Consider the following 25,585-nt stretch of genomic DNA (forward strand, 5'->3'; position numbering starts at 1 on the left):
GTAATTATGTTTATGGTTATGCCTTTAACCAGGAGCGATTTGGCCAAAGATGGCATGCAAGCTGCTCTTCACACCTCCAGCACTATCACAGGTTAATCCCCAATTCCTTTTAAACACCAGGTCCACATACCTCAGAATTAGTCCAGTCCCTTCCACGCACCCTCATCTTTCTTGGCCTGGGGTAAAACAAGGCTTGAACCTTGGCACTGCACTTTTAAAAGCCTACCAGTCCCTTGAGAAGTTGGCAGTAATTGGGAAGAACCAAGGTCCTGGTGACTACGAGGGCTTTCCTCTAACCTCAGCCTCTTCAGTCCTCCCAAGTGCCTTCTTCAAAAGGTAGAAGCCATTAGCAGGAAATAGCAGCACCACTTAGAATTTGAAGGGAATAGAGGCCCTAGCCCGGGGAATAAAGATTTCAGTATAAAATATCCCCAGAGGGTACAAATTGTATCCTCACTTTGGGAGAGAGAGATTGCTCCCGAATGAGTAATGGCAACTCTGGTGTTCGGTTAATTTCCCTTTATGACTTCCACAGTCTCTAGCACTTAATACTGTTGGCACATAAAGAGCCGAGTCTCTCTTTGACTGGGTGGTTGAGTTTTGTGGGCTGAATTGTCAGGGAGATGGGTTTGGACAGGTCAGGGCTCTTGTTGGAGTTGCTTCTTCACAGCAAAACTATAGTTATTTGTTCTCAGTTATGGACCTAGAGTCTGCTGCTTGTTCATATCTCAAGGTGCGTGGATGGAAAACTGAGGTAAGAGAGAAAGAGCTCTGAGGAATTTGGGTCTGCAAGCAGTTGAGCCTGAGGGAAAGGCTGTCAGGCCATTTGGGTTAGACTGGGATTGCTCCTTCCCAGAGATGTTAGGCTTGACAGCTGCTGTCTCAAGACAAAGGGAAGGGCCAGACTTAAAAGTCAGCCCCTGTTCCTGTGGGACCAAAGGAAGCCCAGTCTGAGTGAGCTCTCAGCCTGCCCTCTGGTCAACTGTCTCTGCACCCCAGACCTATAATGATCCTTCTCTGAAAAAGCCCCGGGTGGGCACCCACCCTGTTTGTATCAAGCTATACCAAATTCTCCTCCTTTGTTCTAGGCTTCAACTTCTTTTCCTCACTTGCCTCTGCAACCCACCTAGACTCTTAGATTCTTCTTTAACTTAGATTCTCTAGCAGTAGTTCTCATCTTTGGGCAATTTTGCCACCCCAGGGACATTTGGCAAAGTCTGGAGACATTTTTGATTGTCACAGCTGGGGGGATACTATGCACATCTAGTGGGTGGAGGCCAGAGGTGCTCAAAGAATTAGGTGCTCCAAAATGTCATTAGTGATGCTGTTGAGAAACCCTGCTCTGGAGCAGTGATTCTCAAAGTGTGGTCTCTGGAACAGCAGCAGCAGCATTACCTGAGAACTGGTTAGCAATGCAGAATCTAGAGCCCCACCTGACACCTACTGAATCAGAAACTTTGGGGGAAGGAGGTGTTCAGCAATCTGTTTTAACAAATCCTCCAGGTGATTCTGAAGCAAGTTTAAGAACCACTGCTCTCCAGGCTCAGAAAGTTTTCATCTTTCCTAGGAAAGCCACGCAGGCTTCTCCTGTTTCCTCATTAATAGTTGTTCTTAACTCTTGAGCTGTACTTTTTGGCTTAGTGCTATACGTGCATTATCTCACTTGATTGTCACATATGTGGCAACAGGTTCGAAGAGAAGTAACACCCAAGATCAAACAGCTAGTAAACGGCAAAGGCAGGATGTAAACCCAGCTGGAGCTCTTACCCCATCACCACAATGGAGGCCTTAGTGGCTTTTAACCTTGAATGCACGTTAGAATTACCTGGGGAGCCTTTAAAAATCCAGATGCTTAGATTATACCCCAGACCAATTAAATCAGAATCTCTGGAGTGATCATCAGTATTTTTTACAGCTTCATTAGGTGATTGCAGTGTGCAATCAAGGTTGAGGACACTAGTGTTAGCTGCGGCTATAACTATAGCCAGGAGGGCAGCATAAAGCCAAATTGACTTCCCCTGCCACCCCTTGGCTCTCAAGGAAGCCAGTGCTCTGACATGTGGTCTGTGTGAATTTAAGAACGTCTCCCAAAGCCCATGGCTGAGCTAAAACTTAGGAGCTTGGTAAGAGAGCAGAGGGTGACCCACTGTGGTCATCTCTGCCTGGTGACTATGGGGCTTTGTGTAGAAAAAAGACCACTTTCCTTCCTTCAAAGCCCCAAATATGGCATCCAAAGGTGCTAGCGCTGGAAAGGGCCTTACAGATACTTAGGTCTAGTCCAACCTCATTTTATAAAAGGGGAAACTGAGAGGAGAAATAGTTTTCCCAAGGTCACGTGCATATTAAGTTAGTGGTTTTGCTCATTCTGGAAGCATTTGTTCAACACCCCTCTGTGGCAGGCCCTGTGGTGGGCTCTGAGAACACAGAAATGGCTGAGTCACGGCCTCTTTGGAGGCTCACAGGGCAGAATGGCGGAGAGAAAAACAAAAATCAGGGCTTCTCAAACTTTTCCCATAGGTGTCCTTAATGGCAGAGGAGAACAAACTGGGGCAGCAGGAGGGACTCCTGAAATTAATAACGTTGAAATCTTACCTTGAATCTGTAAAATGTGTGATTTCCCCCCAACTTTTCATTTTGAAAAGTTTCAGACATAAAAATTAAAAGATTAATATAGTGAATATCTATATACACTCAACCTAGATTCAATAATTCAGTATTCTCTTATCTCTCTGTCACACATACACACATATATATAGCTTTTAATGACTATTGAATGACTATTGAAAGTAAGATGCAAGCAATTCTTTACTCCTAAATATTCCTAAATACTCCAGCAAGTATCTCCTAAGACCATTCTCTTTCATAACCACAATACCATTACCAAACCTAAGAAAATTAACAGCAATTCCATAATACCATCTAATGATCATATTAAAATTTCCCCAGTATCAAAAACATCTTTTATAGCTATTTTTTCAATCTGGAATCAATCAAGTTTCATACATTTGGCTATTCTATCTCTCTGGTGTCTCTTAATCTAGAACAGTTCACCTACATTTTTTCCCAGTGAAATTGGCTATTTAAATGTATGTGCTTTTGTGTGCTGCTTCATGATATAGCTGTGCCTGTTTTTCATTAATAAAGTCTTAAATGACTGAGCACTGAGTATAACTGATGCTCCAGGAAGACGTACCACATTTATCTGTTTTGTGTCTTCTTATGTACTTTTTTTAGAAACATATAAATAAGCAACTCAAATACAATCTAATGCATACTATCAAAGGCATACCTACAAACTAGGAGGCAGTGCCTGAGGAGGAGTTAGAGAAAGTTTTACTGAGGAAATGACACTTAAAGGAGAATTAGAAATTGGAGAGAAGAGAGGAAGCTGGGAGGGGAGGTAAGTACAGTCTAGGTGGTGGAAATAAACATGGACAACAGCAGAGATCACCAAATCTCCTGGTGTGTTCAAAAATGATACACAGCACGTGGTGGTAACAGCATGTTCAGGGAGTGACAGATGAGTAGGAACCTTGGAAGGTGTCGGTGCCAGATTGCAAAGGGTCTTGAAAGCCTGGTTGGCAGCTCTGGGCTTTGTCCTATGGAAAGGGAGCCCGCAGAGGTTTCTGGGAACTCTGCACAGGAAGTCAACCACAGCTGAGGATGCTTTTGGTTCTGGGTACCCTCTCAGAAGATCACTGTGGGGAGCAGTTGTAGGGACCAGGGAAGATAGATGAGTTCACTGTCTTCAAACATCAAAAGGCTGCCTTGGGAAAGAAAAACCTCTTATTCTGGGAGGCCTCGAAGTGCAGAGCCAAGACAAAGTGGATTATGTGAAGGCAGATTTATACTCAACAAAGAAAGCAGCTGAACCAGAGCTGTCCGTACATAGCATGGTAGAAAGTTCCTCCTCTCTGGAGGTGTGCAAGCAGAAGTTGGGTGACCATTTGACAGGAATGCCTGTGTTGTATTGATTTAGAGGGTTAGAGCTGCTCATCAGAATCCCTGGGGAGTATATTTAAAAACACCCATAACCAGGTCCCACCCCCAGAGATTTTGCTTGAGCTGGGCTGGTGTGGGGCCATGATTCAGATGCAGGTGGTTTGTACCCTAACATCGGGAGCCACTGGATTAGAGGGCCTCCAGCTCCACTGTTCTATGATTTTAGATGCTGTTTTCCTCAGACTCTAAGAGGGCAATTTTAGGATTCAATGAATTGTTTGCTGTGAAAGGACGCCTGGGTGAGGGCTTATGGAGAATGATAAGGGGTGGGGAGGCAGCAGAGGGTTGAGAATCCTATCAGGGCATTTGGGACCTGCTGGAGGGGCCAGGCCTGAGCTGGCCCCATCTGTCTCCTGTCCCCAGTTGGCCCTTGGACAAGCCCAGTGCAGTGTAATAAAGGCCCCCAGAAGTGTGGGGCCGACTGGAGAGGGCCTCTTGCCATCCCTCAATGTCCCCAGCTCAGCTGGCCTGAGGGCAGACTTGAACTGAAAGCCCATGTGGCCACCAAGGGCTAGTGGAAAGGGGGATTTGTCTTGGCTGTCAGCAGATTCTGTGTTACGGATTCTGGACCCCACAGCCCCAGACAAGGAGAGTAAACTTCCTACAAGCTTTACCGCCATCAAAGCTGTTCAGCGTTTCCTGACCCCACCCTGCCCATTCTTATACACCCTGTTCTATCCTCTCCCTTTTTTCTCAGCCATTCCTTCTTATCAGAGATTTTTTTTTTTTTCCTTTTAAGATTTGCTCTGAAACTGAGAAGATTTGAAGGAAGTTGGTTGGAGAGGGGTGGTGGCAGTAAGGAGGCAATAGAAAGTAAAAACTATGTGCAGAAGTTGAAGAGAAGGGGTCATCATTCCTGAAATGCACCTTGTTGTTAGACACTTCTGTGTCTGCACTTCTTGTTCTGTCGGCAACCTGTATTTCAACCAGGCATCATCTTTTCTCTTGAAGTTTTCCATCACTGCCTAATCCCGAGCAGAGTTAACCGTTCTTTCCACCCCTCTGTTTCTGTACCTCATAGAAGCTTAGCCATTCCATGTATTGATTTAGATAGATAACTATGACTGGTTGTGTGTTCCGCCTCTCCCACAAGCCCCAGCGTCAAACACTCAGATGCCATTGGGCTAGAGATGAAAGGCAAGTGGGTGAAGCTGCTGGGTTTAAGGAAATAAGCAGTGGACAATGTCACACTGTTGACCAGCGTGCTAATCCCTAGACCTTTATCTCAGGGATTCGCAGGGGCACCTATCCTATTCATCTCTGGTTCCAGAGCTCCTAGCTCAGTGCCTGGCACAGTAGTGGAACTGACCCACAGGTCCTGAGATCCGGCTTTGCCCTTAACATGCTGTGTGACTTTACAGAACTCACTCTACCTCTCTGCCCTTCAGGTTCTCCCTTTCTTTATCTCTCCCCTCTTCAAAAAAGGCACCTTGGGGCCTGCCCTGTGGCCTAGTGGTTAAGTTAGGGCGCACTCTGCTCTAGCGGCCCAGGTTCAGCTCCTGGGCGTGGACCTACACTACTCGCCAGTGGCTATGCTGCGGCGGTGGCTCACGTACAAAATAGAGGAGGACTAGCACAGATGTTAGCTCAGGGCGAATCTTCCTCAGCAAAAAAAAAAGGCACCTTGAGATCATCTAGGCCAGTGGTTTTTCCACTTTGTTGCTGAGAGACCTTGGATTGAGGTGCTAACTGGAGGCCTTCACAGGAGGGGCGGGCAGACTGAGAGGGCAGGTGCCAGTCTTCTTTCCCCACCAACTAAAGCAGTTCTACCTTTCTCTGTTTCAGAAATGTATAATTTCTTCTGAAGCAAAAGGTCTGCTGCTAAAAAAAAAAAGTTTGAAAACCTTAAGGAATGGAATAGGAGTGGTATAGGTGAAGTAGTTCACCTGGATTCAAATCCTGCTTCTGCCACTTCCTTGTTGTATGACCCTGGCCAAGTGATCTAGCCTCTCTGAGCCTCAGTTTCCTCAGCTAGAAAATGGAGACCTTGATAATAGTACCTACCTCAGAGAGTTGCTCTGAGGTTTAATCAGTTAAGGCCTAGAAATTGCTCAGAACAGTGCCTGGCACAGAATGCTTAAGAGGTGTTAATACATGTAATACCAAAACGTATTTGGTCTTTGTCCCCATTCCTAGCACAGAGCTGCTAAAACTCTGGGAATGTCCTCAGAGATAGGAATGTTTTTGTTATTCATGAGTCCCTTTTGATCACACCTGAGTTTATTCTAATGAGATGATTTAGGAGGAGACCCCTAGACAGACTCAGGATGGGGCTGTCATGAGAAAGACCAAGTGATTAGAGAGTGGAAACTTCCAGCCCCTCCTGCTGACCTTCTGGAAGGCTGGGGCTGGAGATTGAGCTCTATAAAAACTCTTTTGTGTGTGTGTGTGTGAGAAAGATTGGCCCTGAGCTAACGTCTGCCAATCCTCCTCTTTTTGCTGAGGAAGACTGACCCAGGGCTAACATCCATACCCATCTTCCTCTACTTTATATGGGACGCTGCCACAGCATGGCTTGACAAGCGGTGCGTTGGCGCGCACCTGGGATCCGAACCTGCGAACCCCAGGCCGCCAAAGCCAAGCGCACACATTTAACTGCTGCGCCATGGGGCTGGCCCCTATAAAAACTCTTGAATGATGAGATCCAGAGCAGCTTCTGGGTTGGTGGACCTGGTGGTGGGATGGCCCTCCTCAACCTCCACAGGGACAGAAGTGCCCAGGACCCTTCCAGACCTTGCCCTGTGTACCTCTTCACCCGGCTGCTCGTTTGTATCCTTCATAATAAACCAGTAAAGGTGAGTAAAGTATCTTCCTGAGTTTTCTGAGCTGTTCACAAGCAAATTATCAAAACTGAGGAGGAGTTTGTGGGAACCCCAATTTATAGCTGGTTGGTCAGAAGTCAGGGGGCCAGAGACTTGGAACTGGCGTCTGAAGTGGAGGCAGTCTTGTGGGACTGAACCTCAAGCTGTGGGTCTGCGCTGACTCCAGGTAGTGAGTGTCAGAATTGAATTGAATTGTTGGGCAACCAGCTGGTGTTGGAGAATTGGTTGGTGTCAGAAATTGGCTCACTAAATAATTAGTGAGCATGTTCAGTCCTCTAACGTGGAAGAAGGAGAAAATAACAGGTTTAATATTTCGGCTATCTTATGAGTGAACTTTCTCAGAAGCTTCAATGTTTTCACCCACAGAGGGACTGTGGTGGAAGATTCAGACTCTGTGACTAGCCTTGGTTTAGGGCAAGGGAAGAACTTCTTAACACCCTATAAATATCATTTCAGCAGCTCCTACTGTGCCTCTCTCTAGGGCTGACCAGGATTCTGCCTCCTCACTCCGGAAGCGTGGGTATGTTCTGAATCATCTCTGTCCTTTATTTCTAAATCCTGCTTCATTTTCCCCACAGTCTTTCCTTAGTCCAAGGCTTAGTCATCCTTCATGTTGACTACTAGAAGCCCCTCCTCATGTTATCCCCAGCACCTAACCCCCCAACTTCGTGCCAAAGATGTTTCTATCTGTTCCTACAATTAGACTGCTTCCCCTTAGAATGCTGGACTTCCAGGTGGTAAAGAGGGCACACGGTATGCTGGGACCCAAGGCCAGGAAGATCATTCACCTCCTATTTGCTGACTCCTGACATGGTCCAAGCCCTGTGCACTATAGAGATAATCTATGACACAGTCACTGTCCTCAGAGAGCTCACAGTCTATGGGCGGAAACAAACAAAATCAGACACGTACAGCAAATCCCAGTAAAAGCTATCATGGAGGTAGTGCAGACCACACGTGAGCCCAAAGGAGGGGCACCTCCCCCAGGTCGCAAGCGGGAAGGAAAGCCTCCAGGAGGAAATGAGAGGTGAGCTGGGATTTGAAATTTGAATAGGAGTTTTCCAGGCTAAGAATTTGGAGATGCATTCTAGACAGAACATGTCAAACCATGGAAGTGAGAGATGGCATGGTGTGTGCGTGGACTCATTAGGGTAAGATTTGGACCAAGTGAAATGACTCAGGGGCAGAAGCTAGTTCTGCCAAGGTCAAACAGGCCATCCCTGGTCCCAGAGGACAGACTTAAGAGTGAGTCAGCCAGGCCTTGGGATAGGCATGATGTGAAACAGCCAAGAGCCCAGCAAGGGCTAGTCACAGCCCCAGTGGAATCCACTGTTATTATAAGGGTTAAATGAAATGTATGTCAAGTGCCTGGCTCAGAGTAAGCATTCAATAAATGGTAGCTATTATTGTTATTATTATTGAATTGCATTGTTAGCATCACAGAGGGAACTGGCAGGGGCTCTATCTACAAGAGGCCCCAAAGAGGATCTGTTAGAGAGAACTGTTACATCTGGGCCGAGTCTTTGTGCTGCTGGTCCTTATTCTTTGGTGGGAAATGGACTCTGGAGAATCTGATGAAAGCTGTGGACCCTCTCCCCAGAAAACGGCCCATCTGCTCACATGAAGCTTTGCATATTATTTCAGGGACTTCACAGACTCCTGGAAGCCTGTCTAGTCATGGATGCTGGTTGGACACAGCTGTCACTCACCAAGCACGGCTGAGAAAAGCTCCCACTGTTATCTCAGCTTATTATTCCAAGGGGAAACCTCAGCACATGTAGTATCAACTCTATGAAATCAACTAGGAATATCCTGCGTGTTTTTAAAATACCAGGTGGCATGCTGAGGAAGGGGTGGATGAGGGAGACCAGAGAAGAGACCATCTCAGTAGTTGGGGGAGAAGACACAGCTGGCTGTAGGGGCATGCAACCTCTGCTGTTGTGCAGGGCCCTCCCTGTGCTTGGTTTAATGCTCTGCTGTGTCGTCAGCTTGAAATTCTTAATTTTTTCACAAGAAGCCTCAAGCCTAGGAGAAGATAGTAATGTACTTGACTGCTTCCTATGGCAGCCGAGTACAAGTGGCAGTGCTCGGACTGGAACCCAGACTGTCTGGGTCCAAACCATGGGTCTTAATCTATATCATACTGCTTTCTGAGCCAAGAGGGTTAGTGAGAGCGGAAAGCAAGGGAAAGAATAAGAAACATTCTGTTCCTTCTACCAGAACACTCTTCTCCACTCCTCTGCCTCTCCTCCCCTTCCCTCTTATTGTCCTCTTGGTATCAATGTCAGTTCCTCAAGGAGGCCTTTCCTGGTCTCCAAACCTAAATTATGTACCCTTATTCTCTCTTTTACTCTTTGTTATCCTTTAAGGCACTCATCAGAATTTGTCATTATGTATTTATTTGTATGTTTTCTTGTTTTAATGACAGCCCCTCACTAGACTGTTCTCTCAGTGAAGGCAGACTGTGTCTGGTTCATCCTCTTGTTACCAACGGAGAGCCTGGCACATAGTAGGTATTTCATAGGTATGAGCTGAAAGGTACGTTTACAAAATGTAATGACAGGTCAGATGGGATAGGGAAGCCTGGAGAATGACCCAGGGATTCCCACCGGAGTGATGTTAATCGCCAAAATGAACATAGGAAGTTAGGGGTGGGGCAGGGATGATTAAATGGATTTGGGATGTGTTTGGGAGTTTGAGTGTTTTGGGGGGGTGGCTTGGAGAAGGCAGCCCTTTCTGACTCCCTCCCGCTGCCGCCAGGGTTAGGGACTGGCTGCAACCCCTGGGCCGACCTCTGCCACATCACCTCCACAGCATGCCCTTGGGAGCCCGTCTGTTCCCTGGACTGGGAGGCTCCAAGGGTTCTGGCACAATGCTAAAGGGCTCATTTCTGGATCCCAAGGCGCCCAGGGGTGTGTATGCAGTTGGGGCTCAATACATGCCAGTAAAAGGAAAGAGAGGAGGAAGAAAATGTGGCCAGGCACTCAGGAGGGGGGCTGGGAGGAGGAGCAGACCTGGGAGTGGATAACAGAGGGCCAAGGTTGGAACCCCGAGGCCCTAGCGACAGAGTGGACAGAGGAGGGCTCTAGCACCCTCAGGAGGCCAGGCCAAGGGCTTAGTGCTTTAGTCACATAACTGCATTTCATCTTCGTGACAACACTGAAGCAGATATTATTATTCCTACTTTAAGAAAACTGAGGCCCAGAAAGGTGACGTGATTTGCCCAAGGTCACACAGCGAGTGAGCAGTGAAGCCTGGGTTTCACCCGGCGTTGTCAGCCCCCAAGCCCGCACTCTTCCCCCTTCACTCGCTGCCTCGCCCCCACTCTCCACTTCCCTACCCCTTCTCCCCTCCCCTCCGCTCCCGCGCCCGCCCCGCCCACCCCTCCTCTTCCCTCCGTCCCTCCCTCTCGGTGGCGGCGGCGGCGGCGGAGCCACGTGGTGGGGCCGGGAAGCCGCGGCCGCCGAGCGCCCGGGCGGCTGCCCCAGCTGGGCAGTGCTGCGCTGCGCCGCGCCGCGCCCGGTGGCTGCGCTCCCCGCTCCGCGGCCCCCGCCCGCCGCCCCGGGGCAGGAGGCGCGCCAGGCGGCCGGCGGGCCAGACAAAGGAGGCGCGGCGCGGCAGAGCCAGCGCGCGGGCCGACGACCATGGACTCGGAGCGCGGGCGGCCCGCCCCAGCCCTGAGGACCCGGCGCTCGCGGGCCCGGCCCTAGGCGCCCGTCCCCGCCGCCCGGGGCGCCCAGCGGGGAGGACGCGGAGCCCTCGCGGCGCGGAGGAGGCGGCGGCCGCCGAGCTAGAGGGGCGCGGCGGCGGACGGCCCGTGCGGCCCGGGAGCCATGGGCAAGTGCAGCGGGCGCTGCACGCTGGTCGCCTTCTGCTGCCTGCAGCTGGTGAGCGCCCGGCGGCCGGGGCGGGGTGCGGCGCGCGGGGCGGGGTCCCGCGGCGTGCGGCTGGGGTTGTGTGTCTGTGTGTGTGTCTGGTGCGAGGGCTCGGGTTGGGGGTGGTCTGGAGTCACGGAGCGGACGGGTGGAGCCTGCTCCCGCTGGCCCGGCTGTCTCTTTGTGTGCGCTTCTCGCCCAGCGCTCCCGGTCCCTGAGTGCGTCCTGTGCGCGAGTCCCCGGGCCGCCCCGCGCGTCGGGCTCCACGCGTCTAGCCCGCACCGTGCGAGTGGCCTCCTGTTGGAGGGTGCGCTCTGGGACCGTGGCTCGCTGGGTCTGGGGGTGTGTCTGAGGCTGGTCTGCGGGTCCGTTGAGGTCCCTGCCGTGTGTTTTCCTCTAGATCGCTCGTTGGCAGGGGTCTCCGCCCCTGTGAGTGTTTCTCACACAGTCTGTGCTCCCGTGTCTATCTCTCTCCGGGTTTCTCCTTGGTATGTCTCTAGCTCTCTGACCATTTCTGGTCCATGTTCTTCTGTGCGTGTTGGGATCTTAGGCTCCAAGAGCCGTTCACTGCTCCTTTGTGCTGTTTCTGCCTCCCTTCACCCTCCTGACTGGGAGAGTCCGAGGATGGAGAGCTACCTCCCTGGAGAGGGTCACAAGGAGCTGCCAGGTCCTGGGCCAGCCTGACCAACCAGGTGCTGGACCACACTCCCTGCTTTGGCTCTGGCCATCATCAGTTCCACCAGAGCATCAGGGGTGGGGACGGGCAGACCAGCTCCTCTGCCTGGGCTGACACCATTGCGGGTGGGGGTACTTGGGTGCCCTGGAGAGGATGGGAGCGTCTGGGGACACCACGCCTAACCCAAGCTTAGGGGAATTCAGGTTCTTGTCTCAGGGAGGCCGGTGGAGTGAATGTGGGGGCTGAAGGGGCTCTGCCCTTCAAGTCAAGCCCTGGCAGGTGAATTTGGGAGGGTGGTTAAGGAGAGACCAGGGTCTCCTGCTTACCCTAGAGCTGAGGCCCAACAACTAGGGGGTTTGAAACTGTGCTTCTCTCCCAGGCAGAGGTGCATGGGGACCTCCATGGGCAGAACTCAGGTCTGAGTGTGAGTTGGGGGAGCCTGAGCCTCACTGATGCCCCACTCCATGACCTGGGTCTCTGCTCTTGCCTGCATTCATTGCCCTCCTCCACCGCAGGTGTGTGGACCATGCAAAGTGAAGCTTTGAGTCTGGATGAGCAGGCCTCCTCATTCATCTTCTCTCCTCTTAGGGACAGCAGCCCCAAACTTGCCATCCACAGACCTGCCTTCTTGGGCAGTGCTAGAAGCAGCTCGGGCTGGAAGACTGTAGCTCTGTTCCCAGCTTCAGGATGCAGAGCAAGTGACTTCCCCTCACTGGACCTCCTTGGTCTGCCTTTCTGTGAATTGCTCATCCTTGAGGTTTGCAGAGGGGATTAATTAAGATCAGGTAGAACGGAAACTCCAGAAGGGTAGAGATTATCTGTTTTGTTCCCTGCTAAATCCCCAGCAGCTGGAACAGTGCCTGGCACTCCATTAATATTTGTAAAATAAATGAATGAATCACTTACTTGGCAACTCCTGGCTCACACTGGAAACACCCTTCTTTATCTACTTTGAGGAACATAAAATGCCAAGAAATGCTAAAACTTTCAGAGGATTTTTTTTCTGTTTGTTAATTTTTTAATTTTTTTTTTTTTTTGAGGAAGATCAGCCCTGAGCTAACATCCATGTTAATCCTCCTCTTTTTGCTGAGGAAGACCGGCCCTGAGCTAACATCTATTGCCAGTCTCCCTCCTTTTTTTCCCCCAAAGCCCCAGTAGACAGTTGTATGTCATAGTTGCACATCCTTCTAGTTGCTGTATGTGGGACGTGACCTCAGCATGGCCGGACAAGCGGTGTGTCGGTGCGCGCCCGGGATCCGAACCCGGGCCACCAGTAGCGGAGCGCGTGCACTTAACCGCTAAGCCACGGGACCGGCCCTAATTTTTAAATTTTAAACTCAGTCTTTTTTATTAGAGCAGTAACATACACGTATTGTAAAAACGAATAAATCAATAAGTAATCAAACAGAGCAGAAGATAAAGGTAAGTTTCCTTTTCTCAACGCCCATCCCACACCCCACAGGTAAGCACTGTTAACCACTTGTCCCCTGGTCATTCTCTGTGGATGATAATAACAGTGGTTAGCTTTGGGGAGCACTTACAAGGTGCGAGGTACCCCTGTAAGCACTTTTCCATGTATTAACTCATTTTCCTCATCATGACCCTATAAAGTAACTTGCTCAGAGTTCTACAGTTAGGAGTCAACCTTTGAAGCCAGGCAGCTGACCAGCATCCTCTGTTGCCTTCTTAATTATAAAATAAGTAGTTCTGGCCCTGATACGTCGGGGCTCCCTTGGGAGGTGCTTACTGCTCCGTAGAGCGATGAAGGTGGTGGAGGTGGTCTCCCAGCCTCCCGCTCACCAGCCTCCATAGCTCTCCCTGGCTAAGCTAACCCACCCTTCCACCTGGAGGGTTTCACCAGCGCTCGGGGCTCTGCAGTTCGCCGCGACCTGGTGGGATTCTGATTCTCCTCCATCCAGACTGAGAGGCTCTGGGCAGCTTGTGAGAGTCACATGAGATAACTGGGGAGGTGCTCCCAGGAGGAGGAGGGACTTGAAAATCACTCTCTTGGCTCTGTTGCTCTGTCTGGGCTGACGGCAGAGTGGGTCTCTTCAGCTCTTGCCAACTCCGAGGAGACCCTGTGGCCTGTAATGTGCTCCCCGATGCTGGAATTCACCAGCCTGACACCATCACAAGGAGAAGGGAGCCTCAGTTTTCTCATCCAGTGGGAAGAGGCAGAGAAGGAAGAGGATGTTAAATGTTTCTCAGCTGAAAACTTTAGAGGAGGAACTGTGTCATTCTTCCTTTTTGACTAGGGTTTGATCATGACAATAAAACAGGCCACTTCTAACCACTCTTCTGTAGTTGGGCTAGACTTGCTTTGGGTGAGGGAGTAGGGTGTAAGGGTGTACTGGAGGGTGGGAGAAGCAGGTGGGGGCTGTACCATTCAGGTGGACAAGGGTAGAGGAGTAGTTAAGGCTCTGGAGTTTGACAGGGTAGACCTGGGTTCGAGTCCTGGCTCTCACTTCCTAGCTGTGTGATCTTAGGTGAGTCGCTTACCCTCTCTGAGCCACAGTTTTGTCATCTGTTAAATAGAGATAATATGAACAGTTCCCAATTCTTAGGGTTGTTGTGAGGATTAAATGCATATAATGAACTTAGCATTGTGCCAGGCACAGTGTGAGCATTTAATAAACTCTAGCTTTTTATTGTTATTATCTTAATAATGTGTACCGTGGGACTCTTCTCTGGAATTGTGGCCCAAACATATCCAGGTGCCCTCTGCACTCTTCCTTTGTGGGAAGTAGCAGGCAGCTGGGCACTGAGCTGAGAGGCAGGGGGCCTGGAATCAAGCCCAGCTCTGCCACTGACATCCTGTGATCTTGGGCAAGTCTTTTCCCCACTGCAAGCCTTGGTTTTCCCATCTGTAAAATGGGAAGAACCAAGAACCTGGTGGCATAGTGGTCAAGTTCACATGTTCCGCTTTGGCGGCCCAGCATTCTCAGATTCGGATCCCAGGTGCAGACCTACACACCGCTCATCAAGCCATGCTGTGGTGGCGTCCCGCATACAAAATAGAGGAAGATTGGCACAGATGTTATCTTAGAGACAGTCTTCCTCAAGCAAAAAGAGGAAGATTGGCCAAAACAACACTAAGATACCACCTCACGCCTGTTAGAATGGCTATAATCACCAAGACAAAAAACAACAAGTGTTGGAGAGGATGTGGAGAAACAGGAACCCTCATACACAGCTGGTGGGAATGCAAACTGGTGCAGCCTCTATGGAAAACGGTATGGAGAATCCTCAAATACTTAAAAATAGAAATACCCTATGATCCAGCTATCTCATTACTGGGAATCTATCCAACGAACCTGAAATCAACAATCCAAAGAGGCTTATGCACCCCTATGTTCATTGCAGCATTATTCACCATAGCCAAGAAGTGGAAGCAACCTAAGTGTCCCTCGACTGACGATTGGATAAAGAAAATGTGGTATATATATACAATGGAATACTACTCAGCCATAAAAAAAGACAAAATCGTCCCATTTGCAACAACATGGATGGGCCTGGAACGTATTATGTTAAGTGAAATAAGCCAGAAAGAGAAAGACGAACACTGTATGATCTCACTCATATGTGGAATATAAACCAACACATGGACAGAGAAAACTGTACTGTGGCAGGGGCAGTGGGGGTGGGGGGTGGGCACAAGGGGTGAAGGGAGACATATATATGGTGATGGACAAACAAAAATACACAACCCAAAATTTCACAATGTTAAAAACCATTAAAACCTCAATAAAAAAAAAAAAAAAAAGAGGAAGATTGGCAACAGATGTTAGCTCAGAGCCAATCTTCTTCACTGGAAAAAAAAAAGAGGGGTGGGGTGGGGGCAGAACCATCCTCCTGCATCTCTTGGGTCCTGCCAGTTCTGCTCACGTGGGACTCGGGGATGGTGTCTGGGCTGGCCTGGAGGTTTCAGTGCATCTCGATCTGGTTCCATTCTATAGAACATCTTGGATCCCTTGCTTTCCAGGTTCTACTTGGTGTATCATCTTGATGTTACTAATGCTATTCACTCCCTAATTTTTGTTTCCCTTTTCCTTCCCCTGTCGAAAGCCTGCCCTTCTTTCTTGGTCCACCTCCTTCCTGAAACCTCACAGGCGACTCTATTCTTCCTGTAAGAGGATGAACCGAGGGGCTTTACCCTAGGGCATTATCAATTTCTTCATCATCATCATTATCACTCCCGTTTCTGGAGTCCTGTGCTAAGCACTTCATGTGCATTACCTCATTTAACCAAATGAGCTTCCATATGTAAAATGCTTGGCAAAGTGCCCAGTACATGTTAAAAGATGGATAAACATTAGCTGTTTTACTGTTTTATCCTTATTATTGTTACTCCACACCATGGGATAGATGTTTTTGTTATCCGCTTTGTTTTTTGTTGAGGAAGACTAGCCCTGAGCTAACATCTGTTGCCAATCCTCCTCCTTTTCGCTGAGAAAGATCAGCCCTGGGCTAACGTCCGTGCCCATCTTCCTCTACTTTATACGTGGGACGTCTGCCACAGCTTGGCTTGATAAGCAGTGTGTAGGTCCGCGCTGGGGATCGAACCTGAGAACTCCGGACCACCTGAGCGTGGGAACTTAACCACTGGACCACCGGGCTGGCCCTGTTATGCCCTTTTTCAGATGAGGAAATTGAGGCTCGGAGAGGGGATGAGCTTTGCCTGCTATCACTAAGCTAGTCAGTGACAGAACCAGGATGTAAGCACTCTCCTGCCTGGACAGAGCCACCCCCTCCCCCCTGTGCCACTCTGCTGCTCCGGTTTAAGCAATGTATGACCCCAGACAGGTCTGTTCATTGCTCTGAGCCTCAGTTTCCTCATCTGAAAGTGAAAATGATCCTACTTCAATGGGATCATGCACGGTGTCTGGGGTGTGAGCCCGAGAGCGCTCCCTAATACATCCCTGCCGTGGTTCTTGTCCCAGCTCTGTGTACCCTTGGACGCATGCATTCGCTCCTCTGGGCCCCAGTTTCTTCCTCTGTCAAAGAGAAAGAGTCATCCCCACCTTGCAGACTTGTATAAAAGGGCTTAGCCAGGTGCCCTGCACATAGTAAGTACTCAGAAAAACATTGGTTTCATTCTCTTCCCTCTGGAAAGCTCTTTGCCTTCTGGAAGGTGGTGGGTGAGGGGGAAATATGTAGCTTCCTGCTGAGCTGCGAGTAATGGTGTGAAACGTGGTCAACCTGATTGATGTCGTTATTAGCAATAGTGATGGTGAAGTCTGGAGGGAGATGGGCTCCTGCGGGGGCCTGCGCTCTGAAGCAGCTGCGTCTGCAAGCTCGTGGCTTCCTGGGGAGGGTCTGGTTCTGCTCTGGGTGCTTCAGGTCCTTGGGCCAGGCTTCCGAGCCAGAAGCATGAAATTGTCGTGACCACTGCCCCTTTTTGTTCCTCATACCCCTTTGGACAGGGCAAGGGCTGGGCTGGTCAACTCCCTGTTGCAGATGGACAGACTGCGGCCAAACAGCCCTTAGACCCTTGTGAGGTGAGCAGAGCAAGGGGGAAGAAGGGGGCCTCCAGGGGGCCAGGGGCTGGCTCTGGTTCTGCTCCTTGGCAGGGGTGGGTGGGTGATTTTGAGATAAGCACCCGGTAAATGGCACCTGCTCTGAGATCTGGCACAGGGACTAGGAGCAGAACCTCTGGGGTCGGACAGACATTGCTGCCTTGCTTTGTGACTTCCAGAAAGTCCCTTCCCCTCTCTGAGCCTCTGCCTCTCTCCTGTAAAGTAGTCAGAACAACAGACTACTGTTGAACAGAACAGAACAACTACCCTATGGCAGTTTGGGGGATTCCGTGAGCCGGTGCTTGGCCCAGGGAAATGTTCCCTGTGGCTAGCTGTAATTTGCCTTGAGGCTTGAACAAGTCACCTCAGGCCCCATCTCCACCTGGATTAGAGATTTTAGTGATCAGAGTCATGCTCATAAACTCTTTAAGTGTTAATTTCTTTATATGGAAAATGTATGGTTGGGTGGGAAATAATAATACCGACTTCCTTTTTTTGGTGTCTGCTATGAGCCAGGCACTGTGCTAAGCACTGTATATGCTTGTCCCTTGTCACCATCTGGCTTATCCATGGCCACATAAATAGTAGGGACAGAAGGAGGATTCAAACCGAGATCTAGGACTCCATAGCTTCTACCTTGCCCCTGCCCCACTGCTCCCCCTGTAGGACTGTGAGGGTGCCGGATATGGAAGCAGATGGAAAATCTAAATCTTCCTCAGCCATCAGGGGTTGTTACTAGATGCAAGATCTTCTGAGGTGCTTGTTCAAATGCTCCCATCCCCCATCCACATTTCTACTCACCCCAAGACCTGTGTTGAGTTTAAAGGAACTATGACGCAGGTTGAGAAAAAGTTGCCCAGGAAAGAAATTGACCTGTGTTGGACTCATCAGCCCTCATAACAACTCTGTGAGATAGGTATGGTTTTTATATCCATTTACCAATGGGCATACTGAGGCTCAGAAGAATTAAGTGACTTGTTACCAAGGAAACAGAAGATACAGTCTCAGCCTCAGATGAGTGATCAAGGGGAAAGGATTTGAGAACAACTGTCAAATCTGGACCAAGCGGCGATGGTCCGCTCTGATCACTGAAGTCTCTTCTCTCCTCTAGGTCAGGGAGGAGTGGGTGATGGGAGAGCTGGCTGAGACCAGAGATGTGGTTTTAAAAGCTAATTCCAGGCCATGGGGGGTTGAGCTGGCTTTGGTCTGGGGGAGCCCAGTCCCAGTGCCCTCGATCTCCCCGCTTGACCTGGAGAGAGAAAGGGATGGGGATTCAGAGACTGAGGGAGAGCCTCGGGAAGCTCTGCCAGCAAGCACCGAGGTTTCAGAAGAGCTGCTACTGGGCTTGTAGGTTTCAGTGGGTAACCCTGGCCTCCTGGCTCCTGCCTCTCCAAGCAGCTGGGAATCCAGAGGGAGGGAAGTCGACTAGGAAGAGCTTGGGCTTTGGAGTCAGGCTGGAGTTTCAGTTCTATCTCTGCCTCTTTGTAGGTGGATGACCTTGGGCAAGACGCTTAACCTCTCTGAGCTTCTACCTGCACTTCTCTACATCAGGATAATAATCATCTGCCTCAGCGAGTTGTCTGGAGGCTCCTTTGAGATAAGATATGCAGAGCAGGAGCTCACAAAGGGTTCACAGTCTTGAATGCCCCAGAAATGAGGCCACAGGTTCTATGAATCTGAATACTACGGGCCAGGAAATGGGACGTGTCCCCTTTACAACCAGTACAAGGCCCAAGTTGGAGCAGAGGTTCTGCTAAATCTGTGTGGCCTTGGTCTTACTGTCCCTCAGTCTTCTCTTCTGTAAAGTGGGAATAATAATAGCACGCCCTCGTGGGACTATGTGAGGGTGCCTGAGATACTGCAGGAAGAGCTTGGCACAGAGTCTGGCCCTCACTCAGAGGGAATCAGAGAGGAAGGTTTGGCCCTCTGTGTGCCTGGCTGTAAAGGGAGAAGGTTGGACTCATCATCTCATGACCCTCCAGCTCTGAGTCCTCAGTGTGCTCCATCCTTTCCCAGGTGGAGATCAGAGCTGCTCCACGTCAGCCCACCTGCTGCAGGCAGCAGAGACTGATGGGAGCATCAGGTTCTGGGGAGAGGAGACTCCTGCCTCCTATGGCCTGCCAAGGGCTTTACACCTGGGTGTCGGTTGTCAGGCACTCAGGTGACCTCTTCTTTCCTCTGTCTGTTTGAATGAGTGTCTGTACTGTCCCCATCCCAAATGTCCACATAGCATGTTTAGTTGTAAAATCAAGTTGCAGACCACAGAGAGTCAGAGCAGGAGGTTCTGACCCATCACTGACCCCCGGGCCACCGCAGGTGAGCTTTCTGAACTTCAGAAAGACTGTTGGGTCAGAGAGTAAGACGTGCCACCAGCTACCCCTACCCAGAGTTGCATTCAGCAAATATTTATGAAGCACCCACAAAGTGTCGGGCACGGTTCTAGGTGCTGAGTCGCCTTAGGGTACAAAATATGCTCTCAGCTGAAAGTCAGAAACCCAGGGTTCTGGTACTTCCTTGCTGTGCAACTTTGAGCTGGCCCTGCCCTTCTCTGGGCCTTATTTTCTCCAGTCTGTGAAACTAGGGGATGGAGGGGAGAGAGTGTTGAACTCCATCAGTGGTTTTCAAGCAGTCTACAGAGGCTCTGCAGTGGTGGACTGACAATCAGATGATGAGTTCCCTGTCCCTGGCAGTGATTATGAATTTATATGTAGGTTGGATGACCACTTGGATGTGTAATGGATCTGATGATGATCTAGGTCCTTTGGAACCACCAGATTCTGATTCTAGGTCCTGAGAGGACAGTGACAATAGTACAAAATGGTATCTATTATGAATAATGAAAACTGAATATTTTTCTGCTCTTACCGGGTCCCTTTGCCTTAAACGTATGCTTAAGGCATACGCTTCCCCCCCTGCACCCCAAATCACAGAGTCCGGCTGAGCTCTTGGCACAGGAAATGGAGGAAATGGGAGTTTATAGGCGCTTTACCCCTGTGCTGTTCCAGCTACCCCTTGCCCTAGAAGGGGAGGCAGCCCTGGGATTTTCAGGGTAGGGACAGTGCCTAAGCATCATTTTATTGGAGGAGGGGGTAGGTTTTGCAGCCCCAGCCTGAACCAGAGATGTGGGTTTTCAATTACACAATTAAATGCACAATTAGGCATAATTACCAGTGCTCAGATCCCGAGACTGCTCATAATAGGCGTGTAATCTACTGCAGCCTCTGTTTATACTACTCAGCGCGCTCCCTAATGATGCCAGGATGCCTTCACACTGCACTGTTGCCATGGAGATGAGCCCGCCACCACGATGCAGGGCTGACAAATGGTGTTCTGGTCCTGGGCCCTTGGATTGTTTCTGAGCCCTCTGCAGCCGGCCCTGGAGTGGAGGGGCTGGCCAGGCGGGCCAGGAAGGCAGGTCAGCCCTCCCTGCCCTCTGACACACCCCGCTGGTTCTAGCCAGCCTTGGAGCCACCAGGGAGGACAGGAGTGGGGGAGCTTCAGCCCCCTAGAGTCCTCAAGCCTTGAGCAGGGTGGCCCAGGTCCTGTGAAAGGTCTTGTGAATATCCATTCAAGCCGAGGTCTGGACAGGGGGCCCTGCATCCAGCTGGCTCCCACATAGACCTGGCTCTGCCATCAATTGGCTCTGTGACCTTGGACAAGTCCCTGCCCCTTCCTGGGGCTCTGTTTCCCCGTATGTGAAATGGGCTGCAGGGTCTCTGCGTGTGGTATAGTCTAATAGAGAAGATTTACTGAGCACTTACGACACGCTGCACCTACAGTTGTATCCGCTTCACCTGCAGTAGCTCATCTACCCTCACTCCACCCCTGTGTGGCAGGCACAGTTATTATCCCTGTCTTACCGTAGCAGAATCTGAGGCTGCGAGCGGTGACGTCAGGCAGTGGGAGAGCTGGGATACAAACCCTGGTCCCCACGCTTAACCTCTGACATACGGCCTCACACGTGCCGGCTCATGTCACCCTCGCGGTAGCCCCAGAGGTGGACTGTTGTTATCCCGTTCCCTAGATGAGGGCTCTGAAGCTCAGAGCTGAAGTCACTTGCCCAAAGTCACACAGCAAGGCAGTGACAGAGCAGGTACTGGCTGGTGCCAAAAAGTCAGGATTCCAAACTTGGGCTTCTTAGTGGAAGTCATGAGGGAGTAATAAGATGTCCTTCCACAAGCACATACCAAGGTTCCCCTTTATCCCCACCTGGCCTGGCCCCAGCCGCTGAGGAGGCAGGGAGACCTGAGGTCCCTCAGACCCAGCACTTTGCTTTGACCTGAAAGAAATCTTGGTCTAGTTCTTCCTCCATCAACCCACCCCCACCTTGGTCCCTGGAAACAGAGCCTGTTTTTATGCTCATTTTTTCCCCTACATTTCTCTGTTATTCAGCAGGTTATTATGACACCTGCTATGTGCCAGCTCTTGTGGACCAGCTGGATCAGACACAGTGGAGAAGCAAGACTGGGGCACAGAGGCTTCGGGGTCAGATGGGCCTGGATTCAAATCCTGCCACTTAATGCGTGATTTGGTGCAAGTTGCTTGACCCCTCTGTGCCTTAGTTTCTTCATCTGTAATGAAGATGTCAGGCTATACCTTGCAGGGTTGTTGACAATATTAGCGATAACAACTACCACTTACCAAATGCTTACTATATGCCAGGCGCTTGGCTAAGGCCGTTATATGCCCTGGGTGAACCTTCATAACATAGCCTGTCATTCTCATTTAACACATGAGGCAACTGAGGCTCAAGAAACTCAAGTGCCTTGCCCAGGGCCTCACAGCCAGTGAGTGGCAGAGCAGGCAGCTGAGTCCAGAGCCCATGCGCTTCCCCACTAGGTGTCCTGCCAGCAGGGAGATGTGGGTGTTCCTCCTGCCACATCCCTGGAGCCCCCGGCTGCTTGGCCAGTTCTTAGGAAATGAGGCATCTGGATGAAAGGGCAATTTGAGGGCGACAGGGCCCAGCTGGCACAGCCCAGGGTTCTGTCTAGCTGGATGCTTCCCCCATTGACATCCTAAGTCTGGGTTTTCTGAGAGGACACTGTCAGATATTACCTTCACCCCCACACTATACAGCCGGGAAAACAGGATTTCCAAGACCACAATGCAAGTCAGTGGCAGAGTTGGGACAGGGACCCAAAGCCAATTTAGGACACTACTTGTGACCTTCCTTTTGCCCCCCACCAGTCCTTTGGAGAGAGAGGTTTTGGGGCTGTGGTGTGTGTGTTGTGTGTTTGTATGTATGTCTTCACAACGGCACACAGCTGCATGCCCGAGCATTGGGGCAGACACTGGCACGTAGAGATTTGTGGATCAATAAACATCCCTTCTCGCTTCCTCCCTCTTCATGTATTCATGAACTCTGAACTCCTTGGCTCCAGAGAAACTGCCTGGAAGAAAGCAATTAGCACATAATGAGAACCACTTCTATTATCAACTCTCAGCGGGAGGGGAAGGGGGGCTGCTAGGGCGAGGGGGTAGCCCCGGGAGTTCCCTATGGCCCCGACTCCTGCCGCTGCCCGTTCAGCTCAGCTCCCGCTCACCCCGTGGAGCTCAGCCTCCCTGGAGTCCTGGGCACCGGTCCACCTTCAGCGGGGAGAGAGGACCTCGTCCCTGGAGGCATTCAAGTGCTTGGTGAGGCTCGGGAGCAGAGCTGTCTGCCTTGCGTACTAAGTTAAAGGAGGTGATTTCCAAGTCCCTTCCATGCTGAGCTTGGGTGCTCCCCACCAGGGCCTGGGCCAGGCACCACAGGAAAACTAAGAAGCACAACACGGCTCCTGCTTTCTGCAGAACATCCCTGTATCAGATTGTAGTGAATGAAGACTACAACGGCAATAGGAAATGTAAATTACCCGGAGGAAGCAATGTACCAGGCCGGACTCCATTCACTGGCAGGTGATTAATAGTAATAATAACAGTACCAGCAGTCGATGTTTGTGGAGTGTTTCTGACCCCAGAGCCACTGCGCTTCCCCACCAGGTGTCCCACCAGCAGAGAGAGGTCACCCAGGAGTGGGCTCTCCTCCCTCCTCCCTGAGGAACAGGGAGACAAGACGCAGGGAGGTGCCAGGCTCTGTGCTCACTTAAGGTTCGTTTCCTCACTTCATCTCGCAGGAACCCCAGGAGGTAGACACTAGTATCTCCGATGTACAGGTGAGGAAACTGAGGCTCGGGAGGTGACACAGCCTGCCCGAGATAACATAGCGCTGGTGCGGGACTCAAACCCAGGCCTTTCCGATTCTGGAACCCTGGTGCTTTGTGCTCTGCCAGGATTGAAGGTGTGGTTTGCTCCCTCCCGAGCCTCAAGTTGGGCTTGAAAAGCTGTTTGATGCGCCCTTCCGTGTCCGTCTCCTGGTGGAAGGTAATACATTGAACCCTCTTGTTCCTCTTTTTCACCATGGGCCAGTGAAGAGAGTGGCAGAGCCCTGCCACTGAGCTCGGTCACCGCCCCCAGAACCAGCCTTGGCAGAGGAAAGTGAAGGCCTGGCGGGCGAGGGTCTCGGGCCTCTTGAGAGAGGGTCACCATGGATACAGGAGCCCAGGCTGTAACCAAGGAGACAGCCCAACAGCCCTTAGGCTGTGGCAGGAGGGTGGGGCTTCATGATGGGGAGGGGAGGGAGCTGCCACCTGGGGCCCAAATGGACAGAGGGGATGATGGGCGGTCAGAGGAGGGACAGAGGGCTGTGGGGTCAGTGTGCTCCCTCATGGGAGTGGGGGTGGGTACCTGGGACAACCAGGCTTCCTTCTTCCCTTACCCTGTCCCACCTGAGGGGAGGTTGCCATGATAACCAGCTCCTCTTCACTGGCCCTCTGTAGGGTGCTGCCCCCTTTCTCCTAGGGACAGGTGGTCACCCTGGCAACAGGCCCTGTGCCCAGCAGGTCTCTGACTTCCCAGAGGCCCCTTCCCTCACATGTGAAGGTAGATTGTTCTGCCGCCCACAGCAGCTCTGGCCAGCTGGAGGTGAGGGTCCACGTGGGGCCAACTTTCAGATAGGGGCCTTTTACCAGCCCAGTACTTGTAATCAAGTGCAGTCTGATTCTGCTGTCTGTCATTTACAACCTGTCCATGCCTCCTCATTGCCTTCAGAAGGAAGTCAATCTTTAGCGTGCATCAGAATTGCCGGGCGGGGTGGGGGGGGGTTGTTAATAATACAGATTTCTGGACCTTGCCCTGAGTTTCTGATTTAATAAATCTGAGATGGAGCCTGAGAATTTGCATTTCAAGTTACAAGGTGCTGCTGCTGCTGCTGGTCGGAACCGCACACTGAGAATCACTGGTCTAGCCCGTGGGACGCTGGGCTGCCTGCCAACCCTGGCACTCACTGCTTCCATGTCGCTGAGTGCGGGCCGTGTTGGTGTAAGCACACCAGCTGCACCTCACACCTCAGTGCCTTTGCGTTTGCTGTTCCTGCCTCTGGAAGTCCCTTCCCCTCTTTATCTCCTTAAGGCTTGGTAACCCATCATTTCCTCTTTGGCGCGTCTGTATTCCTGCACCCATCTTCCTCCAGGCTCTGGCAACACCTTGCTTCCACTGCCTCCATTACAGCAGGCATCGCACTGTTGGAATCTGTTCCTATTTCCACATCGAATCTCTCTCCCTAGACCGTGAGCTGCCAGAGGCTCAGAGAGGTGCCTGAGCCGTCTGGAGCTCACAGCCTGGCCCTCAGAGGCCCTCAGTGATGTGTGATGCTTGCGTGAACCCCATGAGCAGACGGACAGCCCAGGTGAATAATCACAGAGCTTAGTTTACTCAGCCAATCAAGTATTCATTGGTGCTTACTCTGTGCCAGGCACTGTGCTAGGTGCTGGGGATTCAGTGGTGTAGGAGGCAAAGTCCCTGCCCGTGTGGGCTCAGGTGCTATCGGTGATTGTGTTGGGCTGTGGCCACTGCTCTGCAGGAGAAGATGGTGAAGGATCCGGATGTTACATAGAGAACTTCTTAGAGATGGTGGTCAGTGTGGAGTTGAGCAGTCTGCAAGCAAGGCATGAACCCTTTCACAGACCTTGTTGCATTTACTCCTCATGACACCCCTACCAGGCAGAAACCGTTGTCCCTGTTTTACAGCTGAGCAAATGGGACCCGAGAGGGGAATTCACTGGGCCACAGTCACAGCGCACACATGGCAGAGCTGAAGTTTGTCTGGATTTCCTGATGCTAAATCCCAAGCTCACTCCATCCCACTGGGCTTCCCCCGAGTCCAGGGACCTATGTGGCCTGAGACTCTCCCTTGGGAACGTGTCCTCAGTGAGGATTTATCCTCGTGCTCACAACAGACCCCAGAGTCCCCCGTCCAGTCAGCCCCAAGCTCACTTTCAGGATCTGCCAGGGCTTCTCCGGAGGAAGCCTGTGCAGCTCTGTGTGCTGCAGGGACAGACAAAGCCTGGCTGCTGGCGGGGAGGGCCAGGTGTGGATGTGTCCGAGGGTGTCCAGACCTGTGTCTGAGGCCCCTGCACAGAAGGGAGCCAGAAGTGGGAGTGCTAGCTGGGGCTGGAAGATGCTACTGTCTTCTAGCTCAGAACTCTAAGGAGTCACAGAAATTTAAATTTACAGCCTGGCCTTCCAGACTAGTATGTCCAGGTAGGAAGACAGAACATATTTTATTTAAGAGTTTGTTAGCTTGGGGAAGAAAAAAAAAGGGCCAGCCCAGTTGTGTAGTGGTTGGGTTTGCGTGCTCTGCTTCCGCGGCCCAGCGTT

The 25,585-nt window shown here is 51.0% G+C and overlaps 1 protein-coding gene across 2 annotated transcripts in view; it reads left to right on the forward strand.

The window, feature by feature from the left end:
• Positions 1-10,291: 10,291 nt before the first annotated feature.
• The window catches only part of NKAIN1 (sodium/potassium transporting ATPase interacting 1), a 42,236-nt gene continuing 26,942 nt past the window's right edge, over positions 10,292-25,585 (forward strand). Inside the window, exon 1 of one of the 2 annotated variants that reach the window (XM_087446405.1) lies at positions 10,292-10,711. In XM_087446405.1, coding sequence (XP_087302531.1) covers positions 10,658-10,711 — 54 coding nt within the window. In that variant the 5' untranslated portion in view covers positions 10,292-10,657. The remainder of the gene's footprint in view (positions 10,712-25,585) is intronic. The other variant, XM_087446406.1, reaches the window with a different exon arrangement.

This window comes from Ceratotherium simum, chromosome 22 (assembly GCF_057802395.1).
Source record: "Ceratotherium simum simum isolate JZ-2026a chromosome 22, ASM5780239v1, whole genome shotgun sequence".
NCBI lineage: Eukaryota > Metazoa > Chordata > Mammalia > Perissodactyla > Rhinocerotidae > Ceratotherium > Ceratotherium simum.